The sequence below is a fragment of the Leptonychotes weddellii genome, chromosome 2 (assembly GCF_054177405.1).
Source record: "Leptonychotes weddellii isolate Sample4059 chromosome 2, ASM5417740v2, whole genome shotgun sequence".
Lineage (NCBI taxonomy): Eukaryota > Metazoa > Chordata > Mammalia > Carnivora > Phocidae > Leptonychotes > Leptonychotes weddellii.
Genome location: NC_138370.1, coordinates 107,622,954 through 107,642,925, shown reverse-complemented (window position 1 = coordinate 107,642,925; position 19,972 = coordinate 107,622,954). Strand labels below are relative to the sequence as shown.

The 19,972-nt window shown below is 38.6% G+C and overlaps 1 protein-coding gene across 3 annotated transcripts in view; it reads right to left on the bottom strand.

The window, feature by feature from the left end:
* UNC5C (unc-5 netrin receptor C) overlaps positions 1-19,972 on the bottom strand; it is a 344,990-nt gene that overhangs the window by 101,116 nt on the left and 223,902 nt on the right. For all 3 annotated transcript variants that reach the window (XM_081812121.1, XM_081812120.1, XM_081812122.1), the window contains exon 3: positions 13,450-13,593. In XM_081812121.1, the coding sequence (XP_081668247.1) occupies positions 13,450-13,593 (144 nt within the window). The remainder of the gene's footprint in view (positions 1-13,449; positions 13,594-19,972) is intronic.

The window sequence follows — 19,972 nt, the reverse complement described above, 5'->3', positions numbered from 1 at the left end:
TGGGTTCAGGTCTGACTCTACCACTTAACTAGCTGTGTGACCTTGAGCACACTATGTAACTTCTCCTTGCCTTAGTTTCTTCAGTTGAAAAATGGACATAAAAATAGTAACTAATTTATAAGGTTATATCAGAAGAAGTACCTATGAAATCCTAACATCGTGCCTGGAATATATGTGCCCAAAAGATAGTATCCCCCACCTCACCTTTCCCCACCACATTAGCAAATTTATCATACTCTACAGATATTAGGTATTATCATTGCCAGTCAAAATAAGCATAATAAAATGAGACAAAACAATTATGAATGTGGGAGGGCTAATTATTGAAGAGCATGTTTCACAAAGAGAAATCTAGGGACTACCATGCTGTGCTTGATAAAAAGGCGATTTCATACTCAGGTTGGGCCCTGGGAAGCTACACTTGTAAAAGGTCCCACAGGTGTGTTTTATGCACAGTGCTTAAATCTGAGAACCACTTAATGATTGATTGATTATTTATGGAATACCCATGCTATACATGGCACTGGACTAGATACTATAGGCAGCAGGAGGGAGGCTTTGAGAAGCCGTGGGAACCAAGCAAGCCTGCTTCTGCAGTGTGGTTCTTACCCCCTGGTTTTTAATGGTCCCTCCACTGGTATTTCCAGAGTGTCAGTAGTGGAAAGTTTTTGTACAGGCTGACAGCTGACATTGTCTAGCATAGCGATCAAAATTTCACGTGTATCTGGGGACCATGCAGGTAACACAAATGATAGAATATTAGGCACCATAATTTTTTTTTACTGAAACATGATGCCCACCTGGGCTATTTTTCATTTCTAAATTTTAATAGAGACAAGGATACAAAACCAATCCACTTTTTTTTTTTAACTCTTGTTACTCAGCAATAAGCTGTATGTTGTCATGTAGGAATGCAGACTCAGCGGACTGCAGACCCCGTATTTGATTGCTAACAGAAGCTGGTAATGTGAATTATTATATGATTTCTTTTTTCTAATTGCATAGGTTGTTAATTGCTTAAAACTTTATCAAGAGTTCTTGTGTGGGCCAACGTTTTGAGGGCCAAACCAAGAAGCCTGTGGATTGCCATTTTGAGACATTGATCTAGCAAACTCAGTGCTGAGTGTCAAAGTTATCTTAGTGTTTCTTGTGGCCTCTCTCTCACCTCAGAGATGATCCCCCGGATTTCTCCCCACAGCTCTTCTCTCTTCGGACTCTCAGATGCTTAACTGAGAAAGACAGCTTGGTGGGCCAAGCTGTTTCTGTTAGTAGGATTGCATATATAACATTTTCTGAATTCACATTTTATAATTATTAATTTATGTTCTCTTGCCTACTTTCAGAAAGAATGTTAGGCAATAAATGTTAGGATTTCAGAATATTAAAGAAATGGAAATTATTCCATTTTAAATAAGTGGAAACTACTAGCACATGAGTCAGGAGAACCAAAGTTTTCTTGATGGCTGGAAAGACACTTTGTCATTATTTCTGTAATTTTTGATGATTACATAGGATAAATACGTCCCCACATTCTTTCCCGAACCAATGTCTTCATTGCTATGGTTGCTATGTAAACAAAAGCCTGAAGCTCTTTCAGGTAAGGAGGAACCTGTCCAGAGTGGTTATAATTTCTGCTCAGCTCTTGTTCTTTAGAGTAGGAATAGCAAGTGTTCGGCACCACCGCCTTCCCTCACAGTGTATGTGTCCGAAGAGTAAGTCATGAAATTCTTTTCTATGGAGTCTGGATTTATTTTTTTATTTTTTTAAAAAAGATTTTATTTATTTATTTGCTAGAGAGAGTGAGAGTATACAAGCATGGGGAGGGGCAGGCAGAGGGAGAAGCAGGCTCCCCACTGAGCAGGGAGCCCGACATGGGGCTCGATCCCAGGACCCTGGAATCATGACCCAAGCCGAAGGCAGCCGCTTAACTGAATGAGCCACCCAGGCGTCCCTATGGAGTCTGGATTTAGCTTCACTTAGCCTCCCTAGCACAGAACCCTGGGAGGTATAAGTAAGTAGGAGTTAGCATCCAAGATATGATGCATTTGCATCCCCAACCCTAGAGTTCACTGCACAGAACTTTCTGAGATGGGGTGTGTTTGCATAGTTATGGCCAGCTTTCTATTGGATATCATATCACTGTTAAGTTTCACTTTAAAAAGATAAAGTAACTAATCCCAGCCAATTGAATGCTAATTTTTTTCATTTTAAAAATTCTTTAGGGTCAAATATATCTTGGTGCTTGGTGCTTAGTACATAGGAGAACTTTAATAAATGCTGAATTAGAATCAATTTCCAAAATAACCTGGCAAGCCCCATTACCAAAGGTCTGGGAACAATTTCTCTTCTGGTAACTATAAAAATTCTTTGAAATTGCACAGGTCAACCCTCTTCCTTTACAGATAATGCATCTAAAACCCTGAGAGGTTAACTAACTTGTTCAAGTTCATCAACTATTTACAAGCCGGCTACCCCATTATGTGGGTCTACATAGTGGTTGTATTTGTTTCTTATAGAAATTACTATGAAACGCACTGGCTTAAAACACCAGAAATTTATTTTCCCATAGTCTGGAGGTCAACAGTTTCACTGGGCCATACATAATCAAGTGGTCAGTAAGGCTGTACTCCCTCCATAAATTCTCTGGGAGAATCCACAGCTTGTCGCGTCCAGATTCTGGTGGCTGCTAGCATTCCCTGGCTTGTAGCTACCTCCCTCCAATCTCTGCTTCTCCAGTCCCGTGGCCTCCTCCTCTTCTATTTGTGTCAAATCTCCCTCTTTCTTTCTCTTATAGGGACATTTGTGATGGCATTTAGGGGCCACCTGGATAATCCAGGAAAATCTCTCCATCTCAAGATCATTAAGCAGGTCCAAAAAAGGTCCTTTTTCCATGTAAGGTAAGATTTCTAGGTTCCAGGGATTAGGACCCCGATGCCTTTGGGACCATTATCCCATACAGTGGCTGTGAGTGTGGAGCCTGGATTTACCTGCCTGAGTTTAATCTTGGTCCTGTACTTATGGAAGTTTGAATGCTTTTGTTTCTTCATCCCTAAAATGAAGACAATTACAGTATTTATCGCCTAGGGTTATTGTGAAGATCAAATAAAGGAATACACATAAAAACCCTTAGGAGGGCAGTGCTATTACCTAAAAGCTCTCTGTAAATGTTCTCATTCAGAGACCCACTCCATCGAGCCCCAAATCAGTGTAGCTATTGAACTTTTACAGAGTTCCTGGCTATACGGATATTTAATTAAATAAATAAATTACTTTATTCGCTTACTTATTGCTACCAAGAGGCCACACTCCAAGTATCAGAATCAAGTTTCCTGTCTCCCAAACTGAGCTGGTCTTGACAACGTGGCTCTTGATCTAGGGAATTTCTGTACCTCTTTCAGAGAGGGTCACGGTGCAGTTACCCACCATGCTTTCTGACCATCTTCTGCACTTTCTGACACGGGTCTGTCCTTGCATCGAGCAAACACAGTTGCTTTACTATGACTCACATTTTCAGATTTCCAAATTTTCAATTAGTTTTTTACATGTTCAATGAACAGAGAGGCATTGACCATTTTTTAAAACTTAAAAAAAAATTGTTTTAATGTAGTTTCAAAGTGCTACTCTAGTGAATGAAATAGTTCTATAGCCACATAGAGTCATAATACTTGTGTTTTTAGAAGGAAAAGAAGTATCTTTCTGGGCGCCTGGGTGGCTCAGTCGTTAAGTGTCTGCCTTCGGCTCAGGTTGTGATCCCAGGGTCCTGGGATCGAGCCCTGCGTCCAGTGGGCTCCCTGCTTGGCGGGGAGCCTGCTTCTCCCACTCCCCCCTGCTTGTGTTCCCTCTTGTTCCCTCTCTCGCTGTGTCTCTCTCTGTCAAATAAATAAAATCTTTTTTAAAAAAATATATCTTTCTTCCAACAATGATAAAAGGTGTTTATTATGTTGTCATAGTAGAGTACCACTTATGCTTAAATCACCAACTCTGGCTGTTAATGGGAAATAACTGCTATGAACTGACCAGTAGAGCATATTTCGAAAGTACTAGATTACTCTTCTGAGCTTTGGGCACTTATTAAAAGTAAAAAATGCCTACTTAAGGCCACAGAACCCGAAAAAGTTTGCCATGGTTTCCTTTTTCAAGAATAGATTATCTTATCTTGTCTGGAATTTTTTAAAAATCATGATTTTTTTTTTTTTTAAATCCAGCAACTCTTTCAGTGATCGTTAAATGTAAGGGACACAAGGTTGGATGGGGTTCTCTTTTTTACTTGCTTTTGTCTCAAATATTGTAAATGATAAAACAAAACAAACAAACCCCAACCAACCCAACAGCAAAAATGAACTACATGAAGTTTCCTCTATAATTAGGTTGCAAAGTCAAGAAGTGTCACAAGTGTGTTTACAACTCAGATCTATGTTACCAAGTTCCCTGCTTCTGTTTAAGTTTGCAAAATAAGGATAATAACAGAACCTACCTCATAGGATTGTTGGGGGCTTATATAGGAGTTGTATTTTGTAACCTCTTTCAACATTTTAAAAAAGTAATGTTTTTGACCACTCTTAGGGAGTGGTCAAAAAAAAATGAACACCTCCAATAATATCATAGTTTATATACAGAAATAGAGATTGGAATAATCTTTAAGGAAATCAGCAGAGGCGTCATCTTGACAATGTCTTCAGTTTTACCCAGGGATGGCTATCCCTTACTGCACTGAGGTCGTTTAAGCAGAGAACTCCTGAGTGAACAAAGTCCCTGCAGGAGGGAAACACATTTAAGCCATTCTTCTTTATTTCTTGGCTTTGGGGCATTTATAGGACAAACATATTTGTATTCAGTTTTGCTAAAGGGTTTTTTAAAAAATAAATATTTTAGAGCTAGAACTGCAAATGACATCCATTACAGAGAAAAGGAAGAAAAAAACCCATACAAGCCACACTTTTATATTCACACTGCATCTTTAGTTTTAGAAAAAAAATGATTATATGCCATCACAATATTTTTTAAGGTGTATCTTAGGGATAAATAATAAGAAACATGCCAACTTTATGGATGAGGAACCTGACATATCAAAAAGTTAAGGCTCTTTTCTCAGAGTACAAAGAAATGAATGCGATGATTGCAGACAAGCTTTTTTGCAAATAAGCAGTTTAGCCATAACCTTCCCTTTTCATACAGCATAAAACATTACTTTAATGACATATTTTAGCCCAGTGGGTTACCAGCCCTGCCTATAATACATAGATAGCTGATTTCTCCCAAAATATAACTTATGAGACAGTGTTCTATCAACTGGTTGTCTACCTCTCAGAATAACATGAGCTATAAATGTCGATGGATTTGTGGGAACTCTGCGAATCTTGGGAATTTCTGTACAAATACAATAGAAAATATGTTTGGAAAAATACAGACTGATGCAATCAGGTATGTCTTATGGCTTTTAATCTTGAAATAGGAACCACATGATGAACTATTTAATATAACAGTTGAGATTTATATGAAACAAGAAGAAATTTATGGTTAAAGATTTCTGTTTTACTATCTAAAAAAGCCTCAATCGTGCAGTTAATCTTATCTAATACAAAATCTGGCCTCTGTAAGTTATAATTGGCTTATTAGGGGCTTAAACAGTTGCACATGGGATCAAACCACAGCTCAGAAATGCATGTTAATGGACAGGCCATTTACTCTGGTGTGCTGGTAAACTGGCTGAACTCTACCAGGCTATTTGGTGTTAGATTACCAGACTCTGTCATGGTATAACCTAAATCTTTCGGAACACCTGGTTAAAGAAATGTATTATTTGGTTAAGTCATCACAATTTAGTATAATTTAACCTTGTTTTCTGCCCTGAAGACATGTAGGGAATGGAAAAGAAACATACAAGGCCATGAGCAATGACCTCTCTATATAATAACTCACAATAATTCACAGGATTACACCTATGTAATTGAGGATACTACTGCCCTACACCAGAAATATTAATTAATTAATTCTTTTAAGAGACTTATTGAGGTCCTACACTATGCAGGCATCACTGTAGACATTTTGAATTCATCAGTGAATAAACCAAACAAAAATCCTTGCCCATGTGGATCTCACTTTCCAAGGGGGTGGCGGAGATAGACTACAACCCATGAACATAATAAATAAGCAAATACATAGCAGGTGAAAAGTTGGTAAGTGCTATGAAGAAAATAAGTACAAAAATGTACTGGAGGTTTGAAGTGTGTGTGTGGGGGCGGGGCAGAGAAGCAATCACTTTACGCTACCTGATATCCTTAAATTATTTGGGTGATACAACATTTTTCCTAAAAGAACATATCATTAGCATTGAATAACATCATCACTTTGTCCCATCGTATGCTTTCAGTTTAATTCAATTTCATTCTATTTATTTATATCTTCAGTTACTTAGCACCAACCATGTGCAAAGCGCTATTTTTAGGCATTGGGGGCATCACGATAAAGAAAATAAAGTGCCTGATCTTGTGAAGCTTATTTTCTGGTGGTGGAGACAGTCAACATAAAAGGAAACAAATAATGATGAAGAGAAATGCTCTCAAGAAAAACTAAAGCAGGTTTGGGATTAAGAGAGTGACAGAGTTGGGGTCAGTGGGCTTTAGCTCAACCGGTCATGGTTGACCCCTCTGAAGAGGTGACACCTCAGCAGAAATCTGAATGAAAGAAGAAAGTGAGCCTGAGCCACATTTAAGAATTGGGGAAGAATATTCCAGGTGGGAAGGAACAGGTATTACAAATAGCCTGTATTTGAAATGAGTGTACTGCATTCTGGAAACAAAGAAGCCGGTGAGGTTGGAACAGACCAAGCAATAGGAGAGAGGCAGGAACCCGAGGCCTTCTGATACCTCTGCACAAAATAATAGTGAGTTTATAACATTATGCCTGTGGAAAGTAAGATAATTTTGTAAACTACCACCTGACATAAAAGTCACTGTCACCTCCTCTGCTGTCTGTACCCAGAGTATTTGTTAAAAGCATGGACTCTCTTGCTGGTCAGAAGAGCTTCTCCATACACCAGATGTGAACTCAGGCAGGATTTTTAATCTCCCTTTGTTGTCAGGTTTTCCGTCTGTAAAAGTGTGATTACTGCACCCATCATATAGAATTGTTGCAAGGATTGAATGAGCTAATCCACATAAGTGTTGGTCAAAGGGTATAAATTTCAGTTACTAAATGAATAAGTTCTGGGGATATTTTTCTGCAGCATGGTGACTACAGTGAATCACACTGTATTATGTACTTGAAATTTGTTAAGAGAGTAGATTTTAAGTGTTTTCACTAAAAGAATAAAAGGTAACTATGTGAGGTGAGAAATAAAGTGATTGAAACAGTGTCACCATTCTAATCATTAATTCTAGAGCCCATCTGTCCAGTGCTTTCAAACAACTGAGTTGTGGCTAGTCTTAATGGACAAGTACTGTAAGTGTAAATGCATCAGATCTCAAAGATAATCATGCAAAAAAAGAATATAAAGGATTCATTAACACTTGTTTATATCGGTTACTTTGTTGGAATGATAGTTGAGATATACTGGACTAAAAGATATATTACTAAAATTAATTTTGCCTGTTTCTTTTTACCCTTTTAAGGTTGGCTACTGGAAAAGTCTAAATGACATAGGTGGCTGGAATTACATGTCTCTGGACACTGCTATTCTGGATAATATGCGAGACATTACAGACTCACAAATGTGAACGAGGCTTAGTCCAAACCCACAGGTGGTCACAAGGTGGTTCTGATCCCAGGGAAAAGGACAAATGAGCAATGAGAGACGAGCAGAGAGGGCCACCTTGATCCTCCTTCATTCTTCCCAGGAACTATCATATTCCAATCTGTCACCAGTGGCCTTTGTGATTTATTGGTTTGCACAAGAATAAAGAAAAAGATCCTTAGGAACTATCCTGCCATTCCCAGAAAGATGGATTCTCTGTGCACATAAATTCACTCTGACTCCTGAATCGTAGGAGAAGGGTGACCATATGGAGTGCTCCTTCATCCTCAGGCATGGGGGATAAATTACAGTCTAATTGTAGGTGAATTGGCAGAGAATTTCATCCTCTAGGACTGAGAGCCAAGGCCTGGGACATGAAGTTGTAAAATAAGAAGAGACTTTTTAGTTTTTAATGTTAACTCAGAAAAAAAAATGTTAACTGAGTACAGAGAAGTTTCAAAATGCACAAATATCGGTTGTTATGAACACCTATTATCAGTCACTGAGCATTTGTTTTGTGTCTGGCGCTATGCCATATGCTTTACAAGTTTATCCAATACAATCTTAAAATAACCCTATCATTTGCATTTCACGGTTGATGAAACTAAGGCTCAGAGGGGTTAAGTCACGTGACCAAGGTCATATTAGTAAGTGATGGGACTAGGATTTGGACATAAGTCAGCCTGGCTCCAAAACCTGTGCTTTAACCATTCCACTATGCTACTGACATTGTATTCCTTCCCACGAACAACTACAACCACATCAACAACAACCAGAACATCAAAACAGCAGCCCTATCAAAACTAAGACATTGCCCAAAGAATGACAGTGTCTGCTAACATTTTGCCTGAATCATATTCTTACCTTAACATTAGGAATTTTCCCATTGGCTTTTGAACAAGGGATACCGGAAGAAAACCCAATGAAACTGGTAGCCATGTTGCCATAAAGGCTCTGCTTGGGATAGACTTGAGGTCTCTCAGAAGCAACTCCTTGCTCTGCCGTGGAAGCCACGGCACCCACGGAGGACACTGGCATGGCCCTGTAGTAAATGTGCGCCATTCTAGAGGAGGCGTGTCATGTTCTCAGCCCGTGCCTGGCTACATTCTAACTTCCATAGCTCCTTTTATTCTCTTCTGCTTTGATTGCATCACAAATCAATTTTTATATTTTACATAGTTTGAATAAACGAAATATTATAAGCAAATAAACAAATAGCCAATATTCATTCCTGCCTTATAAACTTCTGAAAATAGAGCTTTTTGGGAAAGAACGATGAGCTCCTCCATCGTACACGTGAGTATAAGTCTAATTAGGTGAGATGTAATTGCATTTATTTAACCTTAGCATCATAGTTATCTTTGCCTGAGACAAATTTAAACTTTAACTGCAGTTTATGTGATGGCCATCTGTCAAATATTCCTGGGCAAAGCCCCGCAGGCTCACTTGAAACAGGGCAAACTAGGAAATCTGCAAGCTTCATGCAATATTGGCAAGAACTTGCTGGGTAGAAATCAGTCTTAATAAAAAGAAATGAAATTTAACCTTTTGTTTTTTTAAACATGATTTAAATCTATATGACTACATCTTTACATATTGGATGGTCTTCTTTGGCCATACACACATATGAGTTCAGTAAAGTATGGAACTACAGGCAAACTGTTCTTCAGTCTTATCGCATGAAGACAAAAAGGTGCTATGGGCAAATTAATCTCTTACTAAAAGTGTTTTCTTATTATTTGAAAATGTCAAATTACGTTCAGCAAAGTTTATATAATACATTGCAAATAAAGATGGGGTTCTTATATGTATTTAATTTTTATGTGGAGAATAGGGACATATATAGTGTGTATATATATATACACACACCATACATATGTTATGAAATTTTATATATATACATATATATGTATATATATGTATATATATATGTATATATATATATATGGAACTGGCACAATAAGAGATTCCTCATTTGGAACTATGCAGCCCTTAAACTTCAGCTTTTAGGCAAGCCAATTTAGTATGGAATATAAATTTGTGATTTTAAATATTCATTATAATTGATATTAATGAACACATAGCAATGAAAGATAAAAGTTTAGTCTTATATCATTGTACCTCTTTTGATTATAATTAGAAGCTAACTTTGAATTCATTTAAATATTTGACCAAAACAATTAGTTTCTTATTTCTTTTTAAAATGTTTAAAAATATCTTTTAGCGTCATAATTAATAAAATGAAGTCTTCACGAGTTGTTGTAGACGGTTATAGTGAATGTAGGGTTTTGCCACTGAGATCCCTTTTCAGGACTGACCCCACTTTTTGGGAGTTTTGCCTGTGAGACAGCTCTGTGCCTCTCTCGTGGAACTGCCCTCAGTTGAGGAGAGCTGACTTGACCCAGGTCACACAAGCTGGTAGGGGTTGGGAGTAAGGCAAGGGCTGACATCCATTGACTAGTCCATGTGGAGGAACAAAGGCCCACTCACCCCTATATCTCAAGGTGGGGCAACTCTACAGGGCCATTCGAGCTCCAGAGCTCTCTATGTGGTCATCCTTTGTCATACCTGCCCTGAAGCTCAATTTCTCCATCTGCCCAATCCTACGGCCTGCATTCCTCCACAGGTACCATTCCTAAGAGTACTGTTCACTACGTTTCCTGCATGCATGTCCCCATCTCAGAGTCTATTTCATAGAGAATCCGTATAAGACAAAGAGCAAATCTCTTTAGATATGCTCTGAGAGGAAAGTTTAATATACAGCATTTTAATAAACTTCACCGGGAAGTTTTTATAACAGTTCTAATTCAACAAAATTTATTAAACATCTATGATGTTCTAGGCATTGTGCTAAGCACGAAAGATATAAAGTTAAGCAAAACTGAATTAATCAAAATTGATTTCAAAGAACTTGCTGGCATGAAATACAGACGTTACAACAAGTGAACATAATTCAATTGAGACAAGCCCTATATGAAGAGAATGGACACACTGCTCATGGGGAGACCCATGAGACAGGAATGACTTCACTCAGGACATGTGAAACAAATTCTTCAAAAAGCTCAAGCCTCTTGAATCATTCTTTCTTCTCTCTCTCTCTCACATCTCACAGCCAATCTTTCAACAAAAGCTATTACCTCCGCTCTTAAATATACAATAGTCCCCCCTTGTCTGCCGTTTTGCTTTCGGCGGTTTCAGTCAGCCACATTCAACTACAGTCCAGGAGCAGATGAGCCTCCTTCTGACTTAGCATCAGAAGGCCACCAGTGGGCTGACGTTATGTCACAATGCCCTTGTCATTCACCTCATCACACAGGCATTTTATCGCCTCACATCAGCAGGAGAAGAAGAGCGAGTCCAGCACAGTAAGATCTTTTGAGAGAGAGATCACATGCACTAACATTTATTACAGTATATTGTTATCATTGTTCTATTTTATCATTACCGTTATTAATCTCTTACTGTGCCTAATTTAGAAATTAAACTTTATCATAGGTATTTACAGAAAAAACATTGCATACATAGGGGTTGGTACTATCTGCGGTTTCAGGCATGCACTGGGGGTCTTGGAACGTATCCCCCTGCAGATGAGGGGAACTGCTGTATCCAGGAGCCAGGCTGCACCCCCTTCACTGCTTCTAATCTATGCAGGTCTAACATCTCTCACATCTGCTCTGGTCGTGATTATTATTTATTTTATTTCGAGTTTGCCCTTGCCCACCTGAACATAAACTCCATGAAGGCAAGGATCTTGACCTGGTTTGTTTTTGGCTCCATACCCAATTCCTACAAATGCCCCAAGAACAGAGTAAATGCTACTAAATATGGTTAAATAAATGAATGTTTACAAATAATGAAGAGACATAAGAGAAGGGTGAAACCTTTCAGTGTGAACAGTAGCTGGAAAGCACGGACATCAAAGTATTGCTAATCTAGTGTGATGAAAATGGAAACATTCTCTGTGGTTGGAGCTGGAAACACAGGTGAATATGTAAACCATGAAACACGGTTGTCACGGGCTGAACTGTTCACACGTTGAAGTCCTCGCCATCAGGACCTCCGAATGTGACTTTATTTGGAGACAGGGCCTTTAAAGAGGTGGCGAAGTTAAAATGAGGCCTTTAGGGTGGCTTTAATCCAATGTGACTGGTGTGTCTTTACAGGAAGAGAAATTTGGGTCTGCACAGTTACAGAGGAAAGAACGTGCAAAGGCGTGGAGAAATCAACCATCTACAGGCCCAGGAGAGAGGCTCTCGAAGGAGCCAACACTGTTGGGCCTTGACCTCAGGCTTGCCGTTTCCAGAACTGAGCAAAGAGATTTCTGCTGCTTAAGCCACTCGGTCTGTGGTACTTTGTATGCCAGCTCTAATGGACTCGTATGATGGCATATGGCACCGTAAGGGATCTTTATCTCACAGGCCACTATAACTTTTTAGCCAAGGCAGGAGGCGATCTGTGCGGAGATCAGAGTTTCAGGAAGACTGCATTTGCAGTGATACGGAAGGCGGACTAAAAGGGAAACAACGGGAGCCCTGGGGACTAACTGGGACATGTTTGTCATGGCTGTGACCTAGATCAAGTAGGAGGGAAGGGAAGAGGCGAGTAGGGAATTGGGAGAGGCCTCAGAGCCCAGACGGTTGGGACCCAGTGACGCATGATAGGTGGGTGATGTTGACATCCATTACTAACAATTTAATAAAATGCAGGCATACAAAAGAGTTCAAATGACATAATTCACATGGATTTCAGCAGTTTCAGACTTGAGAAAATATCTCAATATGGGACCTTACGGAAGATGAAAGCAGCATTCATGCTGTTCCAGATGTGAATAGCACTCATTGAGAAAAGGGGCCCGCCGAAAGAGCTGCAGGCTACATCTCTATCTTAGGCATAATACGCATTAGCATATTTAAAAATTTGAGAATTTTGCAATGAATAAACCTACTTAACTTTGTCCAAAAAAAATAATTTCCCACATTTATTTGATTATGGAACCCTTTTTTGTGAGGCACTTCTTAACCTCTCCCTAAACATGAATGCTCCAGAATTTAGCACAGTTTGGAAAACAGAGGTGTATTTTGATGCACTTGAATGGCTCCGAAAAATAAATAGAGAAGCTTTGTATGGGTAATTCCTATTTCCAATAGTAAAACTAACCAACGTTGTTTTAACACACTGGAAGAATAAACTCATTAAAGGAATATATAGCTGGTTTTCCTGTAGCCTAATTCTTACCAGATTAAAAAAAAAGAAAATTCAGGATCTTTTTAAAAATATCACGAATTCTTTCACATCCCAAAAGAGCAACTGTCCATGTCTTTTTTTTTTTTTTTTAAGATTTTTATTTATTTATTTGGGAGCGAGAGCGAGAGCGAGAGAATGAGAGAAAGAACACGAGAGGGGTAAGGTCAGAGGGAGAAGCAGACTCCCTGCCAAGCAGGGAGCCCGATGCGGGACTCAATCCCGGGACTCCAGGATCATGACCTGAGCCGAAGGCAGTCGCTTAACCAACTGAGCCACCCAGGTGCCCCATGAGAAACTGTCCATGTCTTGAAACAAAAAACGATATTCTGGTGACTTAAGAGGAGCGTGTAGCTCAAATGCAGAAATCTGGGAGTTCTGACCAGGGTTCTTTGAATCTAGAGCCCGTGACAGCCTACATTTCCCCACATTCCACTAGGTTCTGAAGCCCAGGGTGTCCGTGCACAGAGACTCACATGCGATGCGCACGTAGGCCTTCCTGCTCTTTGTGGTGCCCGCTGAGCTCCAGGCCACACACTGGCACCAGTAATCTTCGGGCCCAAAGAGTTCTTCGACTTGCTGGCGCGAAATCTCAATGCTCACTTCCCGGACAATGAGACCTGCCAAGAGAAACGGAGATTGAAGTCAGGAGAAGGCTTGTACTAGCAGACTACAAAACATCATACCATGTATTTCCCCACAGTGATCCATCTTGATGCCATCGATCACCATCCCAGATATTGCCTCTCTCCACCTGTGATCTTCCTCTGGCTCCCATTATTTGTCTCCCAACTTTCTCATTTTCTTATTTGCTATTTCAGATCTTCTGCTTTCATCAGAAGATGAAAGTGGAGTAGATCTATCACGGCACAAAATTACACTTTTTCCCAAAGCGTCCGACAAATATTCACCCTCCGCTGAGTTAGCTTGCTCGGTATATTCAAACATGAACATGAGTTTCACATCTTCTTTTTTTTTTTTTTCTCACAATTTCTTTTTTTTTTTTTTTTTTTAAAGTCTTTATTTATTTATCTGAGAGAGAGAATGGGAGACAGAGAGCATGAGAGGGGGAGGGTCAGAGGGAGAAGCAGACTCCCTGCTGAGCAGGGAGCCCGATGCGGGACTCGATCCCGGGACTCCAGGATCATGACCTGAGCCGAAGGCAGTCGCTTAACCAACTGAGCCACCCAGGCGCCCCGAGTTTCACATCTTCTAAGGATCGTACCCCCACTATACAGGTCATGGGTAAGACATCCGTGTGCTACACATAACCTCACAATGATTAAATCTTCCTAATTCCTCACATGAAATGACAGAGAATAACCTAAAACTATAATCACAAGTATATAAATCATAAATATATATTGGTTTATGTATATAAATATATATCAATTTTATTATAGTATCATCTGGTACCATACAGCTATATACAGTTTTACAACACTTTACATAGTTTTACAATAATTGAATCCTCCTAACTCTTCACAAGGAATGAGAATGATCTAAAACTATAATCATGAGTACATAAATCATAAATATATACATGTCATATATCAGGTTTTATTATAATATGACCTAGTACTTTATAAATATGTGGTGATCATCTAAAACTAAGTTATTTTTATAGCTGTTTTTTAGTTATTAAAGCGCACTGCTTTCTTTAAAAAAAAATACTAGTCTTAGTTAACAAATCCCTGCTATTCTATCCAAAGAATATATGACTTTAAAGTTTTCATGCATAATATTTTGAAAGCCCAAATGTTTCTCTATAATCATAATGTAACCAAAATCCTGTTAAAGTAGCTTCCAGCTAAAATGCTCAAATATTTGGATTTTATTTTACAGCATTATGTAATCCTGCATAACACAAATTGAACTAAGAATCTGGGATTATCATTTTAAGAGTATTTATCTTGATATATCAAAATCTATTTCAGAGAGTCATTCTGCAAAATGCCTCTTTGCACTGAGCAAGAAGGATCATCTGAATGATGTATGTGGGCAACTGCCAATTTTCCTGCACACTCTATCAGAATGAAGTGCTTATTGAGAGAACTAACAGGGAGACCCTTAGGGTTAAGTATAAGCACAGTAAGAAAGATGAAATATATTGCTTTGTACTTTTTATTCATGTATTCATTCATTCATTGAACAAATATTTATTTCATATCAGTTATGGAAAAGATATTGCCCTAGGGACTTGTGAATCTCTGATGAGTAGGATAGTCATTACCCTCAATGAACTTATATAATTGTGAAGGGGGTACATATTAACTAGAGATTATACAATTTATTTTCTTGATTACAATTGTGTTCAATGCTACAAAGGAGAAGTATAGAGAAAATGAGAGTGAATAACAAGTAAACCCAACTTAGTATGAAGGATTCAACATGAGTTAAGTTGGTTAAATTATATAGGGAGAGGGACAGAACATATGGGAAGAAGCAGGAAAGAGAATGAGGAGATTGGGAACCCGGAAGACAGCTGAGCACCAAACACAGAGATAGTGGCATGAGATGAAGCTAGAGACAAGAAAACGATCAGTCAATACACAGTCCTGTAGACCAGTGGTTCTCAAAGTGTGGCCTCAGAGCAGTTTCATCAGCATCACGTGGGAACTCGCTGGAAGTGAAAACTCTTGAGTCCCACTCCAGACTCAAATTGAATAAGAAACTTTGAGAGTTGGGCCCAGCGATTTGTGGTTTAACTCGCACTCAAAGAATTTAGATGCTTGCTATGGTTTGAGAACCTGTTGCACACCATGTTTAGGATTTGGAATTTCTTTCTGAAGGTCACGGATGTCATTAAAGTGTTTTAAGCAAGTAGATGACATCATCAGATGAGAATTAATATATATGTATATATATGTGTATATATGTATGTATGTGTATATGTGTATATATATGTGTGTGTGTGTGTATATACACATATATGTGTATGATATGTGTAAGATATAGAGCTTAGTTCCTAGAAGGTATGATTTCTTAAACTCTTTGACTATGACTTCTTGGTATAGGTGACATGAAGGTGTCATCTAAAGACACTAAAAAAGAGTATTCCAGAACTTACCCTAAAACCTAGAACATGCTCAAATGGGTAAAAGCCCTCAGGGAAATTAATGAACACCCAATAGAAGTAGATGCTATCCCACTGGGGAAACAAGCAATATTTTCTATTGAGAACTGATGGGACTCGAGTCAGAGAAACATAGATCCACTCAAGGGTCCCTGAACTGAAATGAAGCCCAGGAAAGTGGATTTTATAAGCCCAAGGCAGGGCAAGATCCTGATGGGGCAACTCTATGGTCAAAAGTTTATTAAATATATTTAAAGTGATTTTAAAGTCTTGAAAATTAGCAAGGCTTTTATGCTTATACAGTGACCATTTAAAAATAATTTTCAAGGGCTGCCTGGGTGGCTCAGTTGGTTAAGTGTCTGCCTTCAGCTCAGGTCATGATCCTGGATTCCTGGGATCCAGCCCCACGTCGGGCTCCCTGCTTAGCGGGGAGTCTGCTTCTCCCTCTCCCTCTGCCCTTCCCCCGACTCATGCTCTCTCTCTCTCTCTCAAATAAATAAATAAAATCTTTAAAAAAAAATAAAAATAATTTTAAGTCACTGGCGCATCTAAATCCCTCACCCCTCTATGAAAAGATTAGTGTATTATTTTAGTCAACGTCCAAATAATAAGACAATCTCCACAGCAGAAATCCCAACTTATTAACAAAAAACACTACTTCCTTTCCACTTTCCTAATCCCTGCTTTGGTCCTCTCACTTTCCTGTCCTACTGTAATGGTTCTCATTTTCTGATATCTAGACATTCACAGAAAGATGGAGCACAGCTTTCCCCCTCGACTCCCACCTTTCTTTTTATTCCACTCTCCGGTATTTCATACTTTTGCCTGTTTTACTTGTTTATACCTCCTCTCTTCATGCAGAAATTCAGTTACTGGAAACAAAACTCTTCCTTTAAAAGTTGTTGCAAAAATTTATAGTCACCAAAGGGCTGATAAACCTGCAGTGTGTATTTCCTCAGAACTATAATGGCTTTTTCCAAAATGCAGGGCAGCAACAAATGGGCTCAGGATATTAAAACCACACACAAATATTTTGTGTCCCAAGATGATAACTTCAGGTTCCATTCCTCATCCCCCGCCTGCCCCTCCCCACCTTTTTACTTAAAGCAATTACAGGAAACCTAATTAAAGGCTAGGGTAGCTTCACTAGAGCCACTGTATCCTTCAGCCCAAATAGGCTCATGGATGTTTCTACTGACCACAAATCTGAGGCTTTTTAAGAAGCCACAGACAGACCCTCCTGCTACAGGGTTTATTCATAGTATGAATGTTCTGAATTGTGCGGCTCAGGCTCTCTGTGGGTGCAGGAGTCAAGCACACACCGATTTTTGTCTTTAGCTTCATAGATGCCCCATTTAGGAGGAGATGGATTGATTAGTTGTGTTACAGTTGTCGTGCCACAGGCCCTAAGTTTACATTCCAACTTTTGGTCAACAACACTAGAACAAGAAAGAACTGAAGCAGGAAGTCTCTCAACACTTAAAGCTTAGAATGCCCTACAATCAGCTGCGTTAGTCAAGCTCTGAGATACTTTGTTATATACCATCTATTCATTACCCTAGGTAAGTTCATTACCTATGACACTCTGCTCATCAAACCAGAGGCTAGTGGTTTGGGTAAAAGTAGGTAATATCCTTCCTCTTTGAAAGTAAAATTTTAAATCTGCTTGAAGTCCTGTGATGGAAAAAGCAAGCTGCCTTGAAATTTGTAATGCCATCAGCATTACTTCCAAGGCGGGCTGCTTTGAAGAGCATTTGGGAACTTGAAATTGGTTTCAGGTTACTTAAGGGTGGGGGGAAGTGCTTCGTTCTACAGATTTACTCAAATACAAATGTGTATTTTCCATCACGTCTGATAAGATCAAAGATTTTCCATCAGCATTCTTCCTTTAATAGAGGCATCTCCAGGACGCATGCTGTTTGAAGTTTGCAGTGATCTGCTTTTATAATAGGATTCATTGTGGTTTGGGAGCCAGAGTGCAGGCAAGTAATTAGCATGCTATATCAAGAAGTCTTATAATGAATATGAATATGCACTTGCTAATAGGGAGTTTCAAATGATTTTAGAAATCCAGATGCAAATGCAACCCTCTGATTGGATCTTTGTAAGGCTATACATGCATATGGCAATAATATCTGGTAAAATGACATTTATTCCTTATCTTGAGCAAAATTTTAATTTTATAATAGTGTTCAGGCACCACAAATAGTGTTTTCCTAGAGGTTATTATAAAATGATCACAAATACATGATGCATACTGTTGAATATAATCTGTAGTACCGTCAACAAACATTAAGGGTCCACTAATGTCAAAAATTACGTTAAGTTCCAGAAATGTAAAGATGGACAAAATATCGCCTCCAGCATTGTGATCATTTATCTCGTTTATTAGGTGATACTCCAAAATCGTGCATCATCTCAGAAGATTTTTTAACATGTGGTCATCAAATCCTCGCCTTCTGATACCCCACGTACGTTTCACTAAACAGCATCCTAAGCCCACATTAGACGTAGGTGTTATGTATGCCTAAGTTGTACTTCTTAACAACTGTATCTTTCATAAGGCAAAGGGAAGGTTTGAGACATCATGTTGTGTAGACCTACCAATTCGGCTCCCTCCAACACTCGCCCTGTTGGGAGAAGATCTGCAGAAGTCACTCGACCAAATCTCATTATAGTACATTCACAGGACAGAGGTTGGTGGGCAATGTATGAAGCTGCAGGTAGGGATGATCTGGGATATATCACAATACTTTATTGAATTAGCTGGTCTCTTTTTCATGCTTTCTTCCAGAGCTTAATCCTATTAGTTTTCATTAATATAATCTAAAATATGCTACATATCAGTTCTAGATGTCTTAATATAAATTAAATCACGCAAAATAGCAGCATTATTTAAAAGGATGTCATGCCAAAAAAATAAAAAATAAAAAAAACCCTGACAATTATTTCAGCTCCTCACTAAAATAATGGTTTTACGTTACATGAAGTCATCTGACAATCTTTAAACTACATCAGGAAAAGAAGACACTGTAATCACATAATTTACCAACTTTTCTCTGAAATGCTTTCCTTGGATTTTTAATATAATATTTAAAATATAAACAGACCATCTAATTAAGTAAAATTACTTGTATAACTGAAAATTACAATTTACTGGTATATTAGATTTATTATAATTTTGTTAATTACATTTTTTATCTTTGTGGTCAAGATGAATTTACCTAAAAGTCAAAGAATAACATGGCTGGGACTGACTGGCTCAAGGGAGTTGCTTGGAAACATTTCATACCTGGGTCATTGACCTGATTTCCTTTTTTACATGATAATTTCTAGTTACTTGGTTCCGTTTGGCATTCCGTGTCCAATGAGGATCTGTGTTTTGTTTTGCTATGTTTTTGTTTTGTCTAGAACTGAGAAGAAAATATTTATTGGATTGTGTATCTGGAGTGGGGAGACTTAAGAGTGCTTTTAGAAAGCTATATGACAACCACAGATAAAGGCAGTTTTTCCCCCTTAAAACTTGAAATGTTAATTGCAAAATGATATTAAAATAGTTATGAATGATACTCTGACAACAGTAATACTGCTTTCCCTTTCCTTTGCAGAAGTGTCAGGTTTTAGACGTTACAGGAGAAACCAGTCCTCCTATTTTTGATTTGACTTTCCAACCATCACCAAACTTAGAGCTGCAAGTATTAATGATAATCGGAGTAGAAGGTATGCAAAAGACTCTTTCTTACACAGAAAGTGGTAATGAGTTAGTGGATTAATTCTACCAGTTGTGGCCCATCATTTAATTCCCATTCTAAACTTTGGTGATGAAAAACCTGTTGAATGTCTGTTCCACGAAGTCTTTCTGAGACCAAAATGGGAGCTAAAATCTTTTTGTATTTAACTTCTGTCTTGTGTGTCAATGTTCT